The following is a 26719-nucleotide window of genomic DNA, read 5'->3' on the forward strand; positions in this document are numbered from 1 at the left end:
TCATGTATTTGCTTTGTTTGGCCCCTTGTTCCGCACTGTAACCAATCACTGCTTGTCGATGTACCATTTTCTTCCAAAGCGTCGAGCAAATCTGGGCGCCAGGTTTTGGCAGGTGAGGGGAAGCAGCAACAATAGAGTTTGGGGGGTTCCCCGCACCTTTATATTGGAAAGGTCCAGTCACTGAAAAGGAGATGGGGCAGGTGCCAAACTGCTGACTTCCTCCCATTCCCCAATTGCACAAGCCCAAACTGATGTTGGGTCTTCTGGTTGGAGATTCTTTGCTCCTATTCACTGGCTGGATGCAGTTAGGCCTCATTTTAATTCACTCAAAACCCACCCACTTACAATCAAAATCTGGCCACAGTCGGAGTTTTAGTCCATTTTTCATTTTTAGCCCAAAGACTGACAAAAGAAGTTGGCTTTAAATAGATTTTTAGCAGTTCAGTAAAAAAAAAAATCAAGGCATCTCTTTTGGGCAACCGACCCACATCGCACTATTGACAATTTCCTGTTCATGCAGTCAAATTTTAATCTCCAAAACAGGTGGATTTTGTTTGCATGGATTTTGATTCCTACGGAAACTAAAGAAATTTGGCATGTCTTCATCGACTCTCACAAACTGCTCCAGATGTGCCATAGAGAGCATCCAATCTGGCTGCATCACAGCCTGGTATGGCAACTGCTTGGCAAGAAACTGCAGAGTGTGGTGAACTCAGCCCAACGCATCACACAAGCTTGCTACCCTCACATTGATTCTATCTACGCCTCCCGCTGCCTCAGGAAGGCAGACAGCATTGTCAGAAACCCCTCTCTCCCAGGCCTTGCCCTCTTCCAGACCCTTCCATCAGGCAGGAGGTACAGAAGTCTGAAGAGCCGCACATCCAGACATAGGAACAGCTTCTTCCCCACAGCTACAAGACTCCTCAACGACTCCCCCTCGGACTGATCTGTTCCCTGTAAGACACTATTCACGACGCCCAATGCTGCTCTTGCCCATGTAGTTGCTTTGTTTGGCCCCTTGTTCCGCACTGTAACCAATCACTGTTTGTTGATGTACCATTTGTCAATGTTCTCTGTTGATTATTCTTTTTGTCTATGTAATTAAAACCACGGCCAGGTTCCCCAGGCTGCTTTCCCAGGAAAGTCGGCAGGTAGATGCCGCCGAGAAGGGCTGAATCCATCAGGTAAATGCCTTTATAGCACTGCTTGTGGGCTAGGAGCAGGGGTGTTGCTTCCTGGCCTAGGAAGCGACCCAGTAAACCACTCCGAACAACCACAATCTGCCCGCTCCTCCCCTCCCCACCCATCCTATCCCGTCACCCCTCACCCTCAGCAGTATCTCTCACGCCCCCCCACGAACTGTGTGCAAACTCCACACTGTGCGGAGTCTGCACGTTCTCCCCCTGTCTGCGCGGGTTTTCTCCGGATGCTCCGGTTTCCTCCCACAAGTCCCGAAAGATGTGCTGGTAGGTAATTTGGACATTCTGAATTCTCCCTCGGTGTACCCGAACAGATGTGGCGATGAGAGGCTTTTCACGGTAACTTCATTGCAGTGTTAATGTAAACCGACTTGTGACAATAACGATTAGCATTATTCTTATTACGCTCGGTTGCTGCCAGGCCACTTGGGTTAAAATTAACCCTCCTGCCCCGAATAACCTGTTACCATAAATCCACTTCCTTTCCACATCTGGAGCTCTCCCACAAAACCATGGGTAAGAAAAGGGAATTGAAAGAAAGCCCGAGATAAGATCGCCGCCGAAACTCAATGTTGAAGCTATCTGCGGATAAACACAAAGGGTTTTGTGTGAGGTTAAATAGGATGGGTTCAGAACAGACCTAGCAACACATGACTGAGCTCCCCTGCGACGCTGTGGGCCATCAGCAGCAGCAGGATTGCACCCAATCACAATCGGTAACCTCATGGTCCCCCTGCAAGCCAGGAGATCAACCCAGTTCAGCGGAGAGTGCAGGGGGGCAGGCCAGGGGCAATACCGGGCACACCGAAAAATGAGGTGTTAACCTGGTGAAGCTACAACACAGGCCACAGCTGGAGTACTGTGTGCAATCCTGGTCGCCACATTATCAGAAGGATGTGGAGATGCCGGCGTTGGACCGGGGTGAGCACAGTAAGAAGTCTTACAACACCAGGTTAAAGTCCAACAGGTTTGTTTCGATGTCACGAGCTTTCGGAGCGCTGCTCCTTCCTCAGGTGAATGAAGAGGTATGTTCCAGAAACATATATATAGACAGATTCAAAGATGCCAGACAATGCTTGGAATGCGAGCATTAGGAGGGGATTAAATCTTTACAGATCCAGAGATGGGGTAACCCCAGGTTAAAGAGGTGTGAATTGTGTCAAGCCAGGACAGTTGGTAGGATTTCGCAGGCCAGATGGTGGGGGGTGAATGTAATGCGACATGAATCCCAGGTCCCGGTTGAGGCCGCACTCATGTGTGCGGGACTTGGCTATAAGTTTCTGCTCGGCGATTCTGCGTCGTCGCGCGTCCTGAAGGCCGCCTTGGAGAACGCTTACCCGGAGATCAGAGGCTGAATGCCCTTGACTGCTGAAGTGTTCCCCGACTGGAAGGGAACATTCCTGCCTGGTGATTGTCGCGCGATGTCCGTTCATTCGTTGTCGCAGCGTTGTCACAGAAGGATGCGATCGCACTGGAGGGGGTGCAGAGGAGATTTACCAGGGATGTTGCCTGGGATGGGATATTTTATTTGTGAAGAGAGATTGGAGAGGGTTGGGCTGTTTTCGCTGGAGCAGAGAAGACTGAGGGGTGACGTGATCGAGGTGGACAAGATTATGAGAGGCCTGGACAGGGTGGATAGGGAGCAGCTGCTCCCCTTAGTTGGAGTGCTGGACATTTCTGTTTGACCCCACCGGCGGGATGCTCCGTTACGTCGGCCGGTCAATGGGGCTTCCCATTGTGGGGCAGCCCCACGCCGTCGGGAAACCCCCGGGCTGTCGGCAAAACGGAGCATCCCGCCGGCAGAGAATCCAGCCTGAAGAGTCAGTCACGAGAGGGCATAAGTTCAAGTTGAGGGGTGGGAGGTTTAGGGAGGATTTGAGGAAAACCTTTTTTACCCAGAGGGTGGTGAGGGTCTGGAACGCACGGCCTGGGAGGGTGGTCAAGGCAGATTGCCTCACATCCTTTAAAAAGTACCTGGATGAGCAATTGGCACGTCATAACATTCAAGACCATGGGCCAAGCGCTGGCAATAGGGATTAGGTGGGCAGGTCAGGTGTTTTTCATGTGTTTGTGCTCTGCATTATGTATTTCTGTGATTCGATAATTCTGTGATACTTGCATGCCAAACTACATAAGCAGCAAGTGATAGACTGAGCTAAGCGATCCCATGATCAACGGATCAGATCTAAGCTCTGCAGTCCTGCCACATCCAGCTGTGAATGGTGGTGGACAATTAAACAACTCACTGGAGGAGGAGGCTCCACAAATATCCCCGTCCTCAATGATGGAGGAGCCCAGCACGTATGTGCACAAGACAAGGTTGAGGCATTCGCAACAATCTTCAGCCAGAAGTGCCGAGTGGATGATCCATCTCAGTCTCCTCTGAGATCCCCAGCATCACAGATGTCTGTGTTCAGCTAATAAGATTGACCCCACGTGGTATCAAGAAATGACTGAAGGCACTGGATACTGCAAAGGCTACGGGCCCTGACAGTATCCAGGCAATAGAACTGAAGGCTTGTGCTCCAGAACTTGCTGCACCCCCAGCCAAGCTGTTCCAGTACAGCTACAACACTGGCATCTACCCGGCAATGTGTAAACGTGCCCAGGGATGTCCTGTTCACAAGAAGCAGGACAAATCCAACCCGGCCAATTATCGCCCTATCAGTCTACTCTCAATCATCAGTAAAGGAAGGGGTCATCAACAGTGCTATCACGCGGCACTTACTTAGCAAGAACTTGCTCACTACTGCTCAGTTTGTGTTCCGCCAGGGTCACTCAGTGGTTGTTGGAGGTCAGTCATCGCAGTCCCAGGACATCACTGCAGGAGTTCCTCAGGGGAGTGTCCTAGGCGTAACTATCTGCAGCTGCTTCATCACTGACCTTTCATCCAACATAAGATCAGATGTGGGGACATTCGCTGATGACCGCATAACGTTCAAGACTGGACATTGTCCAGGTCTTGCTGCATTTAGACGCGGACTGCTGCTTTATCTGAGAAATCCTGAATGGTGCTGAAATTTCCCCTTAGTGTGCAAAGGCTTTGTGGGGTTACGGGGGAGTGGTCCTCGGTATGATGCTCTTACAGAGGATCGGTGCAGACTCAATGGGCCGAATGGCTTCCTTCTGCACTGTAGACGCTCTATGATGCTAAATCTTCAAGACACTAACTTGGATTCAGAGTGGAGTGTGTGGTAACCAGAGCCAATCTGTATGGTTTACAAAAGGATTTTGTGTGCCAATGGGACCATTGCAGCTAATGTTAACCTCAGGAGGGAGTAAAGGAGTATATTTAATACATCTTTTTTTCCTTGTTGTTAAATCTAATTAGTTGCCATGTAACTCTGTTCCTCCATGTTCGATTAAAAAAAAATTAAAAGTCACAGACTTTTAAGGCAGCGTTCCATTCTGGGATCTTCCCATCCAGTTATAACATCCACTGGAATCGTAGACAGGGTAAGCACTGAAAGGTCGATTCCCCTGGCTGAGGAAACATGAGCACGATGGGGGGAGGAGGAGTCTCAGGATATTTAGGACTGAGATGAGGAGAATTTTGTTCACCAAGTTTGTGAATCTGTGGAGATCTCTACCTCAGGAGTTGTGAATGCTCCAGCGTTGAACACATTGGGCGGGATTCACTGACACCCCGCCGGGTCGGAGAATCCCCGGGGGGCGGCGCGAATCCCGCCCAGTCGGGGGCCGTTGGCAGCGACCCCCCCCAGGTGATTCTCCGGGCCCCGATGGGCCGAGCGGCCGTCCGTTTTTGGCCAGTCCCGCCGGCGTGGGTTACGCCTGGTCCCACACGGCGGGACCTGGCAGGTAAGTCGGCGGGGGTGGTTCTCGGGGAGATGCGGGGGATCCGACCCTGGCTGGGGCCCCCACGGTGGCCTGGCCTGCGATCGGGGCCCACCGATCTGCAGGCGGGCCTGATCCATGGGGGTACTTCTCCCTTCCGCGTCGGCCCCTGTAGGGCTCCGTCATGGCCGGCGCGGAGAGGATACGCCAAAATACGCCGGCCGGTCGGCCCATGCGTGGAACCACGCTGGCAGTTCCGCACTTGCGCGAGATCACACCGGCCCTTTGGCGCCGGTTGGAGCGGTGCCAACCCCTCTGCCGTCCACCTAGCCCCCGAAAGTGCAGAGAATTCCACAATTTCGGGGGCTGTTGACGCCGGAGTGGTTGGCGTCGGTTCTCCCGCCGGCGTGGGGACATAGTCCCCGGAAGGGAGAATCCCGCTGATTGAGTATGAGGCGGACAGATCTTTGGCCTCTCGAAGGATCAAGGGATATGGAGTGGGCGGAAAAGTGGAGTTAAGGCCAGTATCGCTTATTGTCACAAGTAGGCTTCAAATGAAGTTACTGTGAACAGCCCCTAGTCGCCACATTCCGGCGCCTGTTCGGGGAGGCTGTTAGGGGAATTGAACCGTGCTGCTGGCCTGCCTTGGTCTGCTTTCAAAGCCAGCAATTTAGCCCTGTGCTAAACAGCCGTTCGACCCCACTCAGCCTCACTCCCACACCCCGTCAGCCTCACTCACTCATCCTCCTTCACATCCACTCATCCTCCCTCACTCAGGCTCGCTCACTCGGGGGTGGGACTGATCGGAGACCTGAGGCCTGGATGGTCTACTGATTGTATTTAGTGACCGAGCCGACTCGATGGCCTGTGTGGTCCGCTCCGGCTCCTACTTCTGATGTCCTTACATATCCCCAATTTCCAACACTCCATCATTGGCGGATGCACCGTCAACTATGTAGGTCCTAAACTCTGAATTCCCTCCCGAGACATCTCTGCCTCTCAGCACGTTTCTTAAAACCTACTCCTGTGACTTTGGCCATTGCGTCGAGCTTCCCTGATGTTGCGCCGCGGCGTTAAGTTTTGTTAGATGTGAAATGTCTCGTGATGCCTACTACGTTGAAAAGCGCTATGTAAATGAAAGCTTACACTGCTGGAAGAGCTAAACAGGTCAAAACGAAAGTTACCAAAGAGCTGGATAAGCTTCGGGAAGTAAGCGGTCTGAGAATTCAGTTAAGAGGAAATGGATATGGTCATTTGCAAAAGAGCAGTGAGCGAATTTTCAGAGTGTAAAACGTACGGAGACCTGAGCGCCCTGTTATATAATCCACAACGCACGTGGACACACGCAACCTGTTCCCAGAAAGCTAACCACAGCCACCCTAGCAGAGCCCGTGAACCAACAGAAGATGGGGCCAGCCCATAGCTAGAACCCAGAATGCAATCAAGAAACCACCAACCAATCCAAAGAACAGATCCACTCCCCTAATAACAAGGCGTGGTAGAGTCATGTGTAAACCACAGTGTAGTCCGAGCTATAAGCGACTGTGGTCAAGAATGAATGAGTTTGACGACTTGGCCTCAAACACCTGTGGTTGGAGTTTGAAGTTTAGAAATCTCCGAGGAGGTTGCTGCATTGTTTTTCTGGGTAGACTTGCATCATTGACAAGTGCAGGAAATCGCCAGAGTTCACTCTCAGCAGTGCATGTATTGCTGAAATCCACCTGTGGTTAGTTGTTAGTTTTGGGGCTGTCGGGAGGGGGTGGGGGTGGGGGGGGGGGGGGGGGGGTGTAGTTGGGGGGGCAGACAGGAAAGTGGAGTTGAGACCACAAAACGGTTAAGCCATGATCTTATTCAATTTTGGAACAGGCTTGATGGGCTAAATGACCTACTCCTGTACCTAAGTCCTTTATTCCAATAGAAAGCCAATTATTCCTCCCTCCAAGTAGCCAGGTGCAAGTCACTGCACATCATGTTGAACCTGTAAAGAAGACTGGTCATGGCTGTCTCTACACTGTCTCCACACTGTCTCCACACTGCCTCTACACTGTCTCCACACTCCCTCTACACTCCCTCTACACTGCCTCTACACTGCCTCTACACTGTCTCTACACTGTTTTCACACTGTCTCAACACTCCCTCTACACTGTCTCAATACTGTCTCAACACTCCCTCTACACTGTCTCCACACTGCCTCTACACTGCGTCAACACTGTCTCTACACTGTCTCCACACTCCCTCTACACTGCGTCAACACTGTCTCTACACTGTCTCCACACTATCTCTCACTGTCTCCACACTGTCTCAACACTGTCTCCACACTGTCTCCACACTGTCTCCACACTATCTCTCACTGTCTCCACACTGTCTCTACACTGTCCCCACACTGTCTCTACACTGTCTCCACACTATCTCTCACTGTCCCCACACTGTCTCCACACTGTCTCCACGCTGTCTCAACACTGTCTCCACACTGCCTCTACGCTGCCTCTACGCTGCCTCCACACTGTCTCTACACTGTCTCCACACTCCCTCTACACTGCCTCTACACTGTCTCCACACTCCCTCTACACTGCGTCAACACTGTCTCTACACTGTCTCCACACTGTCTCCACACTGTCTCAACACTGTCTCCACACTCCCTCTACACTGCGTCAACACTGTCTCTACACTGTCTCCACACTGTCTCCACACTGTCTCAACACTCCCTCCACACTCCCTCTACACTGTCTCTACACTGTCTCCACACTCCCTCTACACTCCCTCTACACTGTCTCCACACTGTCTCAACACTGCCTCCACACTGTCTCTACACTGTCTCTACACTGTCTCCACACTGTCTCCACACTGTCTCCACACTGTCTCCACACTCCCTCTACACTGCGTCAACACTGTCTCTACACTGTCTCCACACTGTCTCCACACTGTCTCAACACTCCCTCCACACTCCCTCTACACTGTCTCCACACTGTCTCAACACTCCCTCCACACTCCCTCCACACTGCCTCTACACTGTCTCTACACTGTCTCCACACTATCTCTCACTGTCTCCACACTGTCTCAACACTGTCTCCACACTGTCTCCACACTGTCTCCACACTATCTCTCACTGTCTCCACACTGTCTCTACACTGTCCCCACACTGTCTCTACACTGTCTCCACACTATCTCTCACTGTCCCCACACTGTCTCCACACTGTCTCCACGCTGTCTCAACACTGTCTCCACACTGCCTCTACGCTGCCTCTACGCTGCCTCCACACTGTCTCTACACTGTCTCCACACTCCCTCTACACTGCCTCTACACTGTCTCCACACTCCCTCTACACTGCGTCAACACTGTCTCTACACTGTCTCCACACTGTCTCCACACTGTCTCAACACTGTCTCCACACTCCCTCTACACTGCGTCAACACTGTCTCTACACTGTCTCCACACTGTCTCCACACTGTCTCAACACTCCCTCCACACTCCCTCTACACTGTCTCTACACTGTCTCCACACTTTCTCAACACTCCCTCCACACTGTCTCTACACTGTCTCTACACTGTCTCCACACTGTCTCCACACTGTCTCCACACTGTCTCCACACTCCCTCTACACTGCGTCAACACTGTCTCTACACTGTCTCCACACTGTCTCCACACTGTCTCAACACTCCCTCCACACTCCCTCTACACTGTCTCCACACTGTCTCAACACTCCCTCCACACTCCCTCCACACTGCCTCTACACTGTCTCTACACTGTCTCCACACTATCTCTCACTGTCTCAACACTGTCTCCACACTCCCTCTACACTGTCTCCACACTATCTCTCACTGTCTCCACACTGTCTCCACACTGTCTCAACACTGTCTCCACACTCCCTCTACACTGCGTCAACACTGTCTCTACACTGTCTCCACACTGTCTCCACACTGTCTCCACACTCCCTCTACACTGCGTCAACACTGTCTCTACACTGTCTCCACACTATCTCTCACTGTCTCCACACTGTCTCCACACTGTCTCCACACTATCTCTCACTGTCTCCACACTGTCTCTACACTGTCCCCACACTGTCTCTACACTGTCTCCACACTATCTCTCACTGTCCCCACACTGTCTCCACACTGTCTCCACGCTGCCTCAACACTGTCTCCACACTGCCTCTACGCTGCCTCTACGCTGCCTCCACACTGTCTCTACACTGTCTCCACACTCCCTCTACACTGCCTCTACACTGTCTCCACACTCCCTCTACACTGCGTCAACACTGTCTCTACACTGTCTCCACACTGTCTCCACACTGTCTCAACACTGTCTCCACACTCCCTCTACACTGCGTCAACACTGTCTCTACACTGTCTCCACACTGTCTCCACACTGTCTCAACACTCCCTCCACACTCCCTCTACACTGTCTCTACACTGTCTCCACACTCCCTCTACACTCCCTCTACACTGTCTCCACACTGTCTCAACACTCCCTCCACACTCCCTCTACACTGTCTCTACACTGTCTCTACACAGTCTCCACACTGTCTCCACACTGTCTCCACACTCCCTCTACACTGCGTCAACACTGTCTCTACACTGTCTCCACACTGTCTCCACACTGTCTCAACACTCCCTCCACACTCCCTCTACACTGTCTCCACACTGTCTCAACACTCCCTCCACACTCTCTCCACACTGCCTCTACACTGTCTCTACACTGTCTCTACACTGTCTCCACACTATCTCTCACTGTCTCAACACTGTCTCCACACTCCCTCTACACTGTCTCCACACTATCTCTCACTGTCTCCACACTGTCTCCACACTGTCTCAACACTGTCTCCACACTCCCTCTACACTGCGTCAACACTGTCTCTACACTGTCTCCACACTGTCTCCACACTGTCTCCACACTCCCTCTACACTGCGTCAACACTGTCTCTACACTGTCTCCACACTATCTCTCACTGTCTCCACACTGTCTCCACACTCCCTCTACACTCCCTCCACACTCCCTGTACACTGCCTCTACACTGTCTCCACACTGTCTCAACACTCCCTCCACACTGCCTCTACACTGTCTCTACACTGTCTCCACACTCCCTCTACACTCCCTCTACACTGTCTCCACACTGTCTCAACACTCCCTCCACACTCCCTCTACACTGTCTCTACACTGTCTCTACACAGTCTCCACACTGTCTCCACACTGTCTCCACACTCCCTCTACACTGCGTCAACACTGTCTCTACACTGTCTCCACACTGTCTCCACACTGTCTCAACACTCCCTCCACACTCCCTCTACACTGTCTCCACACTGTCTCAACACTCCCTCCACACTCTCTCCACACTGCCTCTACACTGTCTCTACACTGTCTCTACACTGTCTCCACACTATCTCTCACTGTCTCAACACTGTCTCCACACTCCCTCTACACTGTCTCCACACTATCTCTCACTGTCTCCACACTGTCTCCACACTGTCTCAACACTGTCTCCACACTCCCTCTACACTGCGTCAACACTGTCTCTACACTGTCTCCACACTGTCTCCACACTGTCTCCACACTCCCTCTACACTGCGTCAACACTGTCTCTACACTGTCTCCACACTATCTCTCACTGTCTCCACACTGTCTCCACACTCCCTCTACACTCCCTCCACACTCCCTGTACACTGCCTCTACACTGTCTCCACACTGTCTCAACACTCCCTCCACACTGCCTCTACACTGCCTCTACACTGTCTCTACACTGTCTCCACACTATCTCTCACTGTCTCAACACTGCTCCACACTCCCTCTACATTGCGTCAACACTGTCTCCACACTGTCTCCACACTATCTCTCACTGTCTCCACACTGTCCCCACACTGTCTCAACACTCCCTCCACACTGCCTCTACGCTGCCTCTACACTGTCTCCACACTGTCTCTACACTGTCTCCACACTGTCTCCACACTGTCTCTACACTGTCTCCACACTCCCTCTACACTGCCTCTACACTGTCTCCACACTCCCTCTACACTGCGTCAACACTGTCTCTACACTGTCTCCACACTGTCTCCACACTGTCTCAACACTGTCTCCACACTCCCTCTACACTGCGTCAACACTGTCTCTACACTGTCTCCACACTGTCTCCACACTGTCTCAACACTGTCTCCACACTCCCTCTACACTGCGTCAACACTGTCTCTACACTGTCTCTACACTGTCTCCACACTGTCTCAACACTCCCTCCACACTCCCTCTACACTGTCTCCACACTATCTCTCACTGTCTCCACACTATCTCTACACTGTCTCCACACTGTCTCCACACTGTCTCTACACTGTCTCCACACTCCCTCTACACTGCCTCTACACTGTCTCCACACTCCCTCTACACTGCGTCAACACTGTCTCTACACTGTCTCTACACTGTCTCCACACTGTCTCCACACTGTCTCAACACTGTCTCCACACTCCCTCTACACTGCGTCAACACTGTCTCTACACTGTCTCCACACTGTCTCCACACTGTCTCAACACTGTCTCCACACTCCCTCCACACTGTCTCAACACTGTCTCTACACTGTCTCTACACTGTCTCCACACTGTCTCAACACTCCCTCCACACTCCCTCTACACTGTCTCCACACTATCTCTCACTGTCCCCACGCTGTCTCAACACTGTCCCCACACTGTCTCCACACTGTCTCCACACTATCTCTCACTGTCCCCACGCTGTCTCAACACTGTCTCTACACTGTCTCCACACTGTCTCAACACTGTCTCCACACTCCCTCTACACTGCGTCAACACTGTCTCTACACTGTCTCCACACTGTCTCCACACTGTCTCAACACTGTCTCCACACTCCCTCTACACTGCGTCAACACTGTCTCCACACTGTCTCCACACTGTCTCAACACTGTCTCCACACTCCCTCTACATTGCGTCAACACTGTCTCTACACTGTCTCCACACTATCTCTCACTGTCTCCACACTGTCCCCACACTGTCTCAACACTCCCTCCACACTGCCTCTACGCTGCCTCTACACTCCCTCCACACTGCCTCCACACTGCCTCTACACTGCCTCCACACTGTCTCTACACTGTCTCCACACTCCCCCTACACTGCCTGTACACTGTCTCCACACTCCCTCTACACTGCGTCAACACTGTCTCTACACTGTCTCCACACTATCTCTCACTGTCTCAACACTGTCTCCACACTCCCTCTACACTGTCTCTACACTGTCTCCACACTGTCTCCACACTGTCTCAACACTGTCTCCACACTCCCTCTACACTGTGTCAACACTCCCTCTACACTGTCTCTACACTGTCTCCACACTGTCTCCACACTCCCTCTACACTGCGTCAACACTGTCTCTACACTGTCTCCACACTGTCTCCACACTGTCTCAACACTCCCTCTACACTGCCTCTACACTGTCTCCACACTGTCTCAACACTCCCTCCACACTGCCTCTACACTGCCTCTACACTGTCTCCACACTGTCTCAACACTCCCTCCACACTCCCTCTACACTGCGTCAACACTGTCTCCACACTGTCTCCACACTATCTCTCACTGTCTCCACACTGTCCCCACACTGTCTCAACACTCCCTCCACACTGCCACTACACTGCCGCTACACTGTCTCCACACTGTCTCTACACTGTCTCCACACTCCCTCTACACTGCCTCTACACTGCGTCAACACTGTCTCCACACTGTCTCCACACTGTCTCCACACTCCCTCTACACTGCCTCTACACTGTCTCTACACTGTCTCCACACTGTCTCTACACTGCCTCTACACTGTCTCCACACTGTCCCCACACTGTCCCCACACTGTCTCAACACTCCCTCCACACTGCCACTACACTGCCGCTACACTGTCTCCACACTGTCTCTACACTGTCTCCACACTCCCTCTACACTGCCTCTACACTGCGTCAACACTGTCTCCACACTGTCTCCACACTGTCTCCACACTCCCTCTACACTGCGTCAACACTGTCTCTACACTGTCTCCACACTGTCTCCACACTGTCTCAACACTGTCTCCACACTCCCTCTACACTGCGTCAACACTGTCTCTACACTGTCTCCACACTATCTCTCACTGTCTCCACACTGTCCCCACACTGTCTCAGCACTCCCTCCACACTGCCTCTACACTGCCTCTACACTGTCTCCACACTGTCTCAACACTCCCTCCACACTCCCTCTACACTGTCTCTACACTGTCTCCACACTCCCTCTACACTGCCTCTACACTGTCTCCACACTCCCCCTACACTGCGTCAACACTGTCTCTACACTGTCTCCACACTGTCTCCACACTATCTCTCACTGTCTCAACACTGTCTCTACACTACCTCTACACTGTCTCTACACTGTCTCAACACTGTCTCCACACTCCCTCTACACGCGTCAACACTGTCTCTACACTGTCTCCACACTATCTCTCACTGTCTCCACACTGTCCCCACACTGTCTCAACACTCCCTCCACACTGCCTCTACACTGCCTCTACACTGTCTCCACACTGTCTCAACACTCCCTCCACACTCCCTCTACACTGCCTCTTCACTGTCTCCACACTGTCTCCACACTATCTCTCACTGTCTCTACACTGTCTCCACACTCCCTCTACACTGCGTCAACACTGTCTCTACACTGTCTCCACACTGTCTCCACACTGTCTCCACACTATCTCTCACTGTCTCAACACTGTATCTACACTACCTCTACACTGTCTCTACAGTGTCTCCACACTGTCTCAACACTGTCTCCACACTCCCTCTACACTGCGTCAACACTGTCTCTACACTGTCTCCCCACTATCTCTCACTGTCTCCACACTGTCCCCACACTGTCTCAACACTCCCTCCACACTCCCTCTACACTGTCTCTACACTGTCTCCCCACTATCTCTCACTGTCTCCACACTGTCTCAACACTGTCTCTGCACTGTCTCTACACCGCCTGTACACCCCCTCCACACTGTCTCAATACCGAGTCTAGGGCGGCACGGTAGCACAGTGGTTAGCACCGTTGCTTCACAGCTCCAGGCTACCAGGTTCGATTCCCAGCTTGGGTCAGGGTCTGTGCGGAGTTTGCACGTTCTCCCCGTGTCTGCGTGGGTTTCCTCCGGGTGCTCCGGTTTCCTCCCACTGTGCAGGTGCGCAGGTTAGGTGGATTGACCAAAAGAAATTGCCCTTAGTGACCAAAAAGATTAGATGGGGTTATTGGGTTAGGGTGGAGATGTGGATTTAGGTCGGGTGATCTTTCCATGGGCCGGTGCAGACTCGATGGGCCGAATGGCCTCCTTCTGCACTGTAAATTCTATGATCTATACTGCCTCTACACTGTCTCCACATTGTCTCCACACTGTCTCAACACAGTCTCTACACCACCTCCACACTGTCGCAACACTGTCACTAGACTGCCTCTACCATGTCTCTACACCGCCTCTACACTGTCTGAACACTGTCATTATACTGCCTCTACACTACACTGTCTCTACACTACACTGCTTCGACACTGCCTCTACACTGTCCCTACATTGTCCCTAAATGCTCTGATGGAAGGTCACAGCATGAAAAGTTAACTTGGTTTCTCTCTCCCAGATGTTGCCAGACCTGCTGAGTATTTCAGGCACTTGCATTTTTTAAATTTCTAAATCATTCCCTAGTCTTGGATCAATAAAGGAGTATTTTCATAGGCCTGGTGGGCAAATGGCCTCCTTCTACCCTGTAGGGATTCGATGGTTTCTATGTTGTGGGCATCACTGGTTGGGCCCAGCATTTACTGCCCATCCCTGGTTGCCCTTGAAAAGGTGGCAGTGAGCTACCTTATCGAACCGCTGCGGTCCCTGGGGTGTAGGTACACTCACTGTGCTGTTGGGGAGGCAGATCAAGGATTTTGACCCAGAGACAGTGAAGGAACGGCCGATATATTAGGGGATGGTTCAGCACAGGGCTAAATAGCTGGCTTTTAAAGCAGACCCAGGCAGGCCAGCAGCGCGAGTTCAATTCCCGTACCAGCCTCCCCGAACAGGCGCCGGAATGTGGCGACTAGGGGCTTTTCACAGTAACTTCATTTGAAGCCTACTTGTGACAATAAGCGATTTTCATTTCATATATTTCCAAGTCAGGATGGTGAGTGACTTGGAGGGGAACCTCCAGGCGGTGGGGTTCCCAAGTATCCGCTGCTCTTGTCCTTCTAGACGATAGATGCTGTGGGTTTGGATAGTGGGTCCCCAGTCCCACATAGGACCGACTAGGCATGAATGGCATATTTCTTTCCCAGAACAATATTTGAGTACTAGATGTGTTTTTACAATGATCAAGGGTATGAGACTAGCTTGCAATTTATTGAATTGAATTTAAAGTCCAACATCTGCCCTGATGTGATTAGAACCCAGGTCCCCAGAGCATTACCCTGGGTCTCTGGATTACTAGCCCAGTGACATTGTCACTACGCCACCATACGCTCGACTACTGTCTCACCATCATTCCCATGTTAAACAGCAACAGCATGCCAGGCTCAGCAGCTTGTGTATGTTCCTCTGAATTGGTCGATTGTGGGTTCAAATGTCGCTGAAGAAACCTGAGTGTGTAATTCTAGTGCAGCACAGGGAGTGCCGCTCTATTGAGGATGCTGCCTTGTGGGTGAGTTGGGAAACTTTGGTTCCATCAGCCTCTGATGTACGTAAAAAGATTTATCCGCTCACGTTCAGTTGCACCCTGTGCTGATTTGCCAAGCAGCAGAGTGAGCAGACATTTACTTAAGTCAAGTGGGGAACAATAGGGCATGGAATTAATTCTGAGCGAAAGATACAGAGGTTAGGAGGTCAAAAGGAGAGATGAGAATGCATGTCACACTTACACTCTAAAAGCATGACTTCTAAGACGAGTTGTTTAGGCAGGACAAGATCAAACGGCATCAACCCCACATCAGTGGCAGGTTAGCCTTGTACAGCAGTTGAGCAGTTGATGGGCAATTGAGATCACTGTCATGCCCAGATGGAAACAAGGGTGCTCCCGAAAGCAAGCTTCCGTACTGAAAAACTGATGTTTTTAACCCTAGAGATTCAATGCTGAACCAGAAGGAGCTTCTTCCAAAATAAAGATACAGGTCATGTGTATCCATTATTTGCTAGGTTTGGCTCAGAGTGTTAAAACTTATGGGATGTTGTTTTGGGAAGTGGATATTCTTTGAGAGTAGGAAAGTAGATAGATCTGGAATAGAGTTAATTCAATGCAGCCATTATTGTAGTTAATTGTAATTTTGTTCTGTATTGCAATTTTTCGTGTTGCGCGTTTTATAGTTTAATAAACATTATTTTATTTGAATGATTACAACAAGACTGTATCTTTCCTCACCGGTTTGCATATTTTTCCTCGCATAATACCAAATTGTATAAGAAACATTTAGGAAGTTCCAAGATACCCTTCTGGATATTGGGGGTACCCTCGCATTTAACATCAGCGGGGCTATTAACAGATTGTATATGGCACTGTTTCCGAGTATGAGCAGGGGAGTTCCCTGGCGTCCTGGCCCACAACATCCTGGGAGTTACCACTGAGCAGAAATTGAACTGGACATCAATACTGTGGTTGGCAGAGCAGGTCAAAGGCTAGGAATCCTGCGGCGAGTAACTCACCCCTTGACTCCCCAAAGCCTGTCCACCATCCACAAGGCAAAAGTCTGGAGTGTAACGGAAAACTCTCCACTTGCCTGGATGAGTGCAGCTCGAACAACATTTGTCCTGGATGCTCGACGCCATCCAGGACAAAGCAGCCCCGCTTGATTGGCACCCCTTCCACAAGACATTCACTCCCTCCACCACCAATGCACAGTAGCAGCCGTGTGTGCCAATTACAAGATGCACTGCAGGAACTCACCAAGGCTCCTTAGGCAGCACCTTCCAAACCCACGGCCACTACCACCTAGAAAGATGAGAGCAGCAGATACCTGGGAACACAACTACCTGGAAGCTCCCCTCTAAGTCACTCACCATCCTGAACTGGAAATATATCGGCCGTTCCTTCACTGTTCCTGGGTCAACTCCCTCCCTAACAGCGCATGGGTGTACCTACACCTCAAGGACAGCAAGCGGCTCAAGAATGCGGCTCACCACCACCTTTTAAAGGACAACTGGGGATGGGCACTAAATGCTGGCCTAACCAGCAACATCCACATCCTGTCAAATGAACAAACGAAAAAATAATCCCTCAACCAACATCAATAAAGACGCAGATTACCTGGTCATGACCACATTGTTTGCGAGAGCTCCTTCAGTGTAAGCTATAAGCTCTGTTTTCTACATGGTAACAGTGACAATGCTTGAAAATTGTTATTGTGAAAGGTCAGTCTTTCTAAATATCCCCCCATATTCTAAGGCCAGTTGGCCAGGGCTGGCTGCTGACAGGTAGATTGGTGTGTGTGTGTGTGTGTGTGTGTGCGCCTCAAAGCCATCGGGTCCGTATTACTCACTGTCTCGACGTCCCGAAGCCACTGGGGTGGGCAGCGACCAAAATCCCCAGCACCACGGCAGGCAGAATGTAACCAATGGCGTACAGGTGGACATTGCGGATAACGGTAGCCTGAGAAACTTTCACTTTCCGGAGGTCTTTGACGATGAGGAAGAGGTGCAGCCCTTCCAAAAACATCCAGGCGAATGCCACCAGGAAGAAGTAATACAGAACGCCAGCTATAACTGCACATAAAACCTGAAAGGAAGGGAGTGCTCAGGTTAGATGGTAACAGCCAAGGAAGCTTTGCAGAGATTAAAGACTTGTGAGGGATCAATTTAAGCGTTGGTAATGTTGTAAAGTAGTTCTTACCAGAGATTGTACCAACCTGGAAATATTGAAATACATTTCTGATACCTCTTTTACCTTAACCGAGGAGTTCCCTACTGTAGTTGACTAGGCCCCTGAACTGTGTCCATTCGATTTCCTGCTGTCATCCACTTCCCCTCCTTCCCAGGATCATGATAGGCCGATGCTTCTCCTCATCTTCCACCCCGCCAGCCTCCGAGTTCAATGGGCCACCCTGACACCTCCAGTGTGAACCGACCACGACACACTTCCCCTGCCTTCTCCTTTCGGCGCTCTGAAGGGACCACCCACCCCACCATGTTCTGGCCCCAGCCACCTGCGGCGAGTGCAGAGCATACTGTTTTGCCTCCTCTCTCCTCATGGTCCAGGACCCCAAGCACCTTTCCCAGGTGAAACAGGGATACACTTGCAGCTCGTGCAGTTTAGTCTATTGCATCCACGATGTGGGTCTCTCAATGTTGGGGAGACCATAATTGGGTGACTGCTTCGTGGAACACCTCCTTTCATTCTGTCAGTGGGCTGGATTTTACACTGCCCAAGTCAGCACGTTTGGGGGTGGGGTGGAGTTGGAGGCCTGTCAAATGGAATGCATGGGCTGCCCCCCCATTTTAGTGGGGGTAAGGTGGGGGGGGAGATGTGGTGGAGGCATTGGGTGGCCCACTTGCTCTTGCGTCTACTGAGGCCGTTAAAACATTTAAGTGCCTCATCTCGCCCTCACCGCTACTTTTCCTGGGGTAGGGGAAGGTCCATACCCAGCCTGGGTGGGCTGGTGTTGGGCAGGTTGCTTTGCAGGTCTCCTGCACCCATTGGAGACCCACCCCCCTTGTAATATATTATTCAGAGCTGCCAAACATTCCCAACAGAAATCAGTGTTCCAGATACCAAAAATCAGTATTTTGGCGGTAAATCCAGATTTTCATTTCAAAGGCAAAATGCCCACCAATCTGAAGTATAGCTTTGCAACTTTATTGCACAAATCTAAAACACAAATGGAAAACGCAAATCCAATGCTTCATACATGTACATCATCATGAATGGGTGTTTTTTAATTAAGTTTCAAACATTCAGGAAATCTAAGGATGAAAAATGTGAACAAAACATTTGCCTTTATACAGCAGCATGGGTAGCATAGTGGTTAGCACAAATGCTTCACAGCTCCAGGGTCCCAGGTTCGATTCCCGGCTTGGGTCACTGTCTGTGTGAAGTCTGCACGTCCTCCCCGTGTCTGCGTGGGTTTCCTCCGGGTGCTCCGGTTTCCTCCCACAGTCCAAAGATGTGCAGGTTAGGTGGATTGGCAGTGCTAAATTGCCCTTAGTGTCCAAATTACCCTTAGTGTTCGGTGAGGTTACTGGGTTATAGGGATAGGGTGGAGATATGGTCTTGGGTAGGGTGCTCTTTCCAAGAGCCGGTGCAGACTCGATGGGCCGAATGGCCTCCTTCTGCACTGTAAATTCTATGATATCTAATTTCTATGAAATTATACATGAAGTTCAAAATTGTCCTGAACGCTTGATTAACTGAATTGAATTCTTACAAGAAACTACATAGACAAAAGGAATTTCTTTCTTTCAAAAAATATTTTTCTGAAGTAGCACCAACAGATTTGATGTTCAAATTAGGGTCTACAAGATTACAAGGGGCATGGCTAGAGTGGATGGGCAGGCACTCTTTCCCAGTCACCAGGGGGCACAGGTTTAAGGTCCGTGAGGCAAAGTTTAGAGGAGATTTGTGAGGCAGGTTTTTTACGCAGAGGGTGGTGAGTGCCTGGAATGCGTTGCCAGGGGAGGTTGTGGGAGCAGATGCATTAACGGCGTTCAAAAGGCATCTTGAGAAACACATGGATAGGATGGGTACAGGAGGACATGGCAGAAGGAAGTGCTGAGAGTATTGGCCAAGGTTAGCATCATGACCAGTACAGACTTGGAGGGCCGAAGAGCCTGATCCTGCACTGTATCGTTCTTTGTTCATAGATTCATAGAATTTACAGTGCAGAAGGAGGCCATTCAGCCCATCTAGTCTGCACCGGCCCTTGTTCTTTGATAGTAAAGGTAAAAGAGGACAAAGAAAAGAATGGCCAAAAAAGTAGAAAGCAGAAGGTATGGTTAAATAGATGCATGATGATTCGGGTTTAGTTGTTCTGCATTGTTTGTTTCCTGCTCACAGCAAAAAGTGCAGTTTCCACGATTAAAACAAGTATTTATGAAGTGAATCCAGCTGAAATGACATAATGTGCAATGTGTTATCAGCTGCACTTCGTTAGTATAGAAAGAGGGAAGTAGAGTTAATATTTCTGATCTATGACCAATTCTGAAATGTTAACTCTGCTCTTCTCCCTGTTGATGCTGCCTGATGAGTATTTCCAGCACTTTTGTTTCTGTAAATACATGGCAGTGCTCTACAAAGATCAGTGATAGAGCTGGTGTTGAGTCCACCCTCCCTCGACGTGATTTTTTTATCCCAATAAAATCCAGGCACCTCGATGTCTCAGAGATGTCCGCCACGGTTTCGCACATGAGGCATCGAGGTACGTATTGGTTTCCTTGGCGACAGGGCCCCCGCGCAGAGGACCAGTCCCCTCTCCTCTCCGCCCCGCACACGAAGAGCATAATTAAGACCATGGACAGGAAGGTTCGTGAATGGCTTCCCTAAGCCGCTGGCAATTGAGATTCCTACGTGGGAAATTAATGGCTTCTTAAGAACCTCATCCCGCCTCCATGGAATTAACCCAGTGGCGAGTGTGGTGTGGGGGGTGGGGGGGGGGGGGGGGGGGCGGCTCACCATGTGGGGTTGCATACAGGCTCCTGGTTAGTCCTTCATTCAAAGTCCCAGTGCCTTGATTGAGGGACCCGGCTACAGGAAGTACTGGACCCACTGATGTCCGATGCCCTGCCCTTGTTGCCGAGCCTCTCCCCCACACCCAAAACTCCCTCCTCCTCTGGCCCCCACGTCGCACATCCCCTCCCGCCATCACTCACCTGTGCGCCTGGCTCCACCCACAATCCGAGATCTCGAATGGGTGTAGTACCAGCAGCAACCACCATCTGCCCAGTGGCGCTGCCAGTCAATAAAGTTGCCAGCCTCTGAAAGGCCGGCAGCTAAATGTGAGCGGGACTTCGGCCCCGCCTGGGGTCCTTCATACTAGGAGAAGGCCTGCCACTGTCCTGTCAAGTGCCTGACTGGCACTTAATTCAGTAGGCCTTCCTTAAAAGAAGTGATGCAGGGCATTTACCCGTTCTACAGTTGATTGGTGAGACACCCATTGCCTCCATTAAATACCAATTATTCCATTTCTACAACACGGTACATTTACATCACAGAATCCCAGAATTCGGCCATTCGGCCCACCTGTCTGCATGGGGGGATTGAGAAGGTGCTGTGGAAGTTTGGAACAACGTGGAGCACAGATGTCGATACTCACCTTAACAATGCCTGGGGCCTGTTCCAGAGTTCGGGGTGGAGGCCTTCCCCTATCAACCTCCGTTCTCAGGAGGGCCACGTTCCAGCCTCAGAGTGCTCCCGGAGATCCATCTTCATTTTCGGGCGGTCCACCTTCTTTCCTCCATGGTGGGTCAGTGATATTGGGCGGCCTTCGCAACGTGGCACCCGGACATGTTGGCGGACTACGCGTCTCCTGCCCTGCTCTGCCACCGAATACGGCGTAAAACACCCGGGTGAATAATTAATAGGTTTGGGGCTTGGCGATGTGGCCTGTGTGGTGGACTCAAAGCGGGAGAATTCCGCTCTTTGTTTTACTTCAGGTTACATCGGTATTGATGCAACACCACCTTGAGAAGAAAATGAATCTTTATAAAAGAACAGGTCAGAAGAGGGAAGATGTTTTGGGCGGAATTTTACCCCCTCTCCCCCCACTCTTGCCGACGGGCTTTCCGGTCCTGCCGATGTCAAAGGACATTTCAATGTCTCGCCGCGTTGTCTGGACCCATTGACGCTCAAGCCTTGCAATCGCAGTGGCTAGTTCAAAACAAGGTCACTGACAGTTCAAACCGTCGTGTGGGTTTTCCATTAGGCCTGGCCATTGGGGGAAGTGAGACTATTACTCGCTGTACAAATGGTAGCTTTTTCCACTCTGTTTTCTCGCTGTGGGTATCACTGGTTTGAGACCGCGTTCTTCTCTCTGTTATGTTCTGTTATTAATTAGTTGTGGTTTACAAGCACTGTATCTACCAGATCCCTGTGCAGTGCAGGACCAGATTGTGGTTGCAAATTTACAGGCCTTTATCTCATGGGGCAGCACGGTAGCATTGTGGATAGCACAGTTGCTTCACAGCTCCAGGGTCCCAGGTTCGATTCCGGCTTGGGTCACTGTCTGTGCGGAGTCTGCACCTTCTCCCCGTGTGTGCGTGGGTTTCCTCCGGGTGCTCCGGTTTCCTCCCACAGTCCAAAGATGTGCAGGTTAGGTGGATTGGCTATGCTAAATTGCCCTTAGTGTCCAAAATTGCCCTTAGTGTTGGGTGGGGTTACTGGGTTATGGGGATAGGGTGGAGGTGTGGACCTTGGGTAGGGTGCTCTTTCTAAGAGCTGGTGCAGACTCGATGGGCCGAATGGCCTCCTTCTGCACTATAAATTCTATGAAATCTCCTGCTGTTGTTATTTTTCTGACAGTTTTTTTTCTGCAAAGCCCCAATTTTAATGTGTACAGCGAACGTAGTGTTGGTGAGGTGAGATCCATGCTCCACTCTATCTCACGAGCAAGAAGCCAGGCTCATTTTAGTTCCTGGTACACCAGGCCTGGATTCCGCACCAACCTGGTGTGAAGGCCCCGTATCCAAGGAAGGATGTGCTGGCCTTGGAGAGGGTTCAGAGGAGGTTCACAAGAATGATCCCGGGAATGAAGAGTGGTTAAGGACTCTGGTTCTGTACTCGTTGGAATTTCGAAGGATGAGGGGGGGATCTCATTCAAACTTACAGGATACTGCGAGGCCTGGATAGAGTGGACGTGGAGCGGATGTTTCCACGAGTAGGAGAGCCTAGAACCCGAGGGCACAGCCTCAGACTGAAGGGACGATCCTTTAAAACAGAGATGAGGAGGAATTTCTTCAGCCAGAGGGTGGTGAATCTGTGGAACTCTTTGCCGCAGAAGGCTGTGGAGGCCAAATCACTGAGTGTCTTTAAGACAGAGATAGACAGGTTCTTGATTAATAAGGGGATCAGGGGTTATGGGCATAAGGCAGGAGAATGGGGATGAGAAACATATCAGACATGGTCGAATAGCGGAGCAGACTTGAAGGGCCGAATGGCCTAATTCTGCTCCTATATCATGGTCTAAGGCAGTGGGTGGATGGGAGGGTGGGTGGCAGATAAACCTGGCAGAGACTGCAGGAGAGGTATGTGAATCAGCATTAACTAACAAGGATCATGGTCGGGCCCCAGATTATGGAAATGAGATCCGGCGGAACTTGGTGTCATTCTGCGCCTTCTCCCACAATATTGGGTTTTCTTTCTCCACAACATTCAGTTAAAATTAAGCCGGAGTCCAATTGGCTTTGTCAAGTCCAACTTTGAGACTCAATGAGTTCCTCGCCTGTCCATATTTTAACCATTGCCTCCCCCAGTTCCCCCCAGGGAATTTCAAATCGTGCTTAAGCTTTTCAGCGTTATTGTCCTGTTACTCTGTTCTTGATTTCCTGAGATACTGGATCCTCCAATCCAACATCTGGTGACCTTTGATGGCCAATGATGTTCTCTACAATCACAGAATGTTGCGATGCAGAAGGAGGCCATTCGGCCCATTGAGTCTGCACCGCCCCTATTAGAGAGCGTCCTATCCCTGTAAGCCCACTCTCCCGCCCTATCCCTGTAACTTCACCTAACCTGTACACCCCTGGACACCAAGGGGCAATTTAGCAAGTCCAATCCACCTAACCTGCACATCTTTGGACTGTGGGAGGAAACCGGAGAACGGACACGGGGACATGGGAGAACGTGCAAACTCCACACAGGCAGTCGCCTGAGGTTGGAATTGAACCCATGTCCCTGGCATTGTGAGGCAGCAATGCTAACCACCGTGCCACTGTGCCACCCAGGTTAGCGTATCATTTATGAAGTGCCATGTGAGAGTACATTTAAGAAATGGTGTTTATTAAATAGCTGTAGTGGGTGTACCTTTAAGAAATGGGTGTTTATCGGATGGTTGCAGTGATGTCAGAGTGTGGGTGGAGCTGGGCTGTCTGTCTTTCACTTTTGCTTTTGAAAAAAGCTGGTGTGTGTCAGTGTGTTTTAGTTTCGTTTGAGTGCAGGAAAAGCAAGCAGCTGTATAAGGATCGCTCTGTAATCTAAAGACTGTCTCCAGATCATTTGGGTGATTTCAAAGTGATAACTGCTCTCAATAGAGAATTTAAACCTGATCTCTGTGTTAAAAAGGGTCTTTTGTCTTATGGATGTTGGAAGGAAAGATTAAGGGTTACTTATAGAATATTGTATCTGTGGTGAGGATTGGTGTTGATAGTTGTTCAGATGTTTACTGTAGGTTTAGAAAGTGTTAACTGGTTTCATAAATAAACATTGTTTTAATTTAAAAGTACTTTAGCTCTCTGTTTGCACCACACCTGTAACGTAGGCCCGTGTGTTCCCCATAACCACAATCTATTAACAATTGTGTGTCAGGTGAACTCCATGATAGACTTTGGGGTTCTCTAAACCCTGATCCATAACAAATTGGGGGCTTGTCCGGGATAAAAGTCTGTCTATTGGGTTGGCTTTGTGAACTTAAAGACAGTGAGGGGTGAGCATATTGTGTTTGCTTTTCCGATGTGGTATTTCAGTTTAAGTAGGGAGTGTGTTGTGGACAATGGCTCTTTCAGTTGCCATGGGCAAGAGTAGGGGGGAGGCAGCGCAACGTAAGTGCTGTGTCGCGGCGAGGTGGGTAGGAGTGAGATCGCCGTGGAGTTGTGATGGGTGTGTTAAGGGGTGCTGAGGGAGACGAGGAAGCAGACTTACCCTGGCTGCACGAAGATGGTCATTCATCTTATAGAATTTACAGTGCAGAAGGAGGCCATTCGGCCCATTGAGTCTGCACCCACTCTTTGAAAGAGCACCCTACCCAAGCCCACACCTCCACCCTATCCCCATAACCCAGTAACCCCACCCAACACCAAGGGCAGTTTTGGACACTAAGAGCAATTTAGCATGGCCAATCCACCTAACCTCACATCTTTGGAATGTAGGAGGAAACTGGAGCACCCGGAGGAAACCCACGCGCACACGGAGAGAACGTGCAGACTCCGCACAGACAGTGACCCAAGCCAGGAATCGAACTTGCGACCCTGGAGCTGTGAAGCAATTGTGCTAACCACAATGCTACCATGCTGCCCATCTTCTCCCGGTACTGTAACCCTGCCCCCTTTAGGAGTGAGCTGGCACTCACTACCGCCGGCCACAGCCACCCGGGCAGGGTTGGTGACCTTGCCGGCTGGACGTCTGCCCGATCGTGGGTAGGGGGTTTCCCGCCTCTGCTCGCCCCCATCGAGAAGGTGCTCCTTCCGTGGAACGTGATGCTGCCTTTCTGGCAGCCACCACCCTCCCCCTCTCCCTCCCCCCCTAAACTGGAACAAGTGCGGGGGGGGGCGGGGGGGGGGGGGGCGGTGCGTTTAAAAGGAGCACCCCGCTGATTACAGAGATCTTGTTTTCCCGGGCTGAGCGTATCAGAAGCAAGTCGCCACGAGCACGGCGGGAAACTTGGAGAGATTAAAAATTTGCTAAAAAGGCTGAATATCCAGCGGGCTGGATTCTCCCCCTGGCGGGATCCTTCGCTTCGCCGGTTGCGCACTCACGCCCCGCGGATTTCCCAATGTGGGGGTGCCACAATGGAAACCCCATTGGCCGGCTGGCGGGATGGGGGTTCCCGCTGCCGGCGGGGGCGCACCGAAAACGGGTGCAGCGGGACGGAGAATCCCACCCAGTATGTTTTCCCGCCCTTGCCGAGATTCTCCCTGGTTTTCTCACTGGTACCAACACTTTGAAAGGACATGCAAAAATTCGGCCCACGATGGGCCGAAGTCCCGCTGCTGGAATGCCTGTCCCGCCGGCGAGAATCAAACCACCTCTCTTACCGGCGGGACAAGGCGGCGCGGGCAGGCTCCGGGGTCCTGGAGGGGGGGGGGGCGCCCCCACGGTGGCCTGGTCCCCGATCGGGGCCCACCGATCCACGGGCGGGCCTGTGCCGTGGGGGCACTCTTTTCCTTCCGCCTTCGCCATGGTCTCCACCATGCGCACGGCAAAGTCAGTTTCGCGGCAGCTGGCGGGGCACCAAAGGCCTTTCCCGTCAGCTGGCGGAGCAGAAATCAGTCCGGCGCGGGCCTAGCCCCTCAAGGTGAGGGCTCGGCCCCTCAAGATGCAGAGACTTCCGCACCTTTGGGGCGGCGCGATGCCAGACTGATTCGCGCCATCTTTGCCGTCGGTCGGCGGACATAGCGCCGATTGCGGAGAATCCCGCCCCAGGTCATTATTGCACATCAAAAAGAGCAGTGGTCCTAATGCAGACTCCCCTCCCTCCAATCTGTTCTTTGCTTTATGTCCCTTTTGCAAATTTCATCTCCGTACTGCCATTGACCCTTTAATCCTGTGCATTTAAATTTTACCAACACGTCTAGTGTGTGCTACAGTACAGTTGGGAGACGACGATGGTTCAAGGGCGCGTCAGAGGAGAAGTGAGTTCCAATTGGAATTCCTCACCTTGTTCCCTGTCCTGGAAATCCCTGTGACGAAGAATAAGAGAGCCAGGAAGAGACTCAGGCACAGGTTCATGTGGATGGTCCGAGTCTCCCGCTGGATGGAACGGCAGAAGGCAAAGGTGAGGGTGGAAATTGCGAGGCAGATGAGTGACAGGCTGATTCCGATGAGGCTGATGATGTGAAGGACGAGACTATCCTGCAAAACA

The 26719-nt window shown here is 51.2% G+C and overlaps 1 protein-coding gene across 1 annotated transcript in view; it reads right to left on the bottom strand.

Moving 5' to 3' along the window:
- Positions 1-26719, bottom strand: part of LOC140403317 (adhesion G protein-coupled receptor E3-like) — a 94101-nt gene that overhangs the window by 12208 nt on the left and 55174 nt on the right. The window contains exons 11-12 of the mRNA XM_072491163.1: positions 26515-26709; positions 17477-17712 (exon numbers count right to left, since the gene is read on the bottom strand). Of these exons, the coding sequence (XP_072347264.1) occupies positions 17477-17712; positions 26515-26709 (431 nt within the window). The remainder of the gene's footprint in view (positions 1-17476; positions 17713-26514; positions 26710-26719) is intronic.

The sequence above is a fragment of the Scyliorhinus torazame genome, chromosome 27, assembly GCF_047496885.1.
Source record: "Scyliorhinus torazame isolate Kashiwa2021f chromosome 27, sScyTor2.1, whole genome shotgun sequence".
Lineage (NCBI taxonomy): Eukaryota > Metazoa > Chordata > Chondrichthyes > Carcharhiniformes > Scyliorhinidae > Scyliorhinus > Scyliorhinus torazame.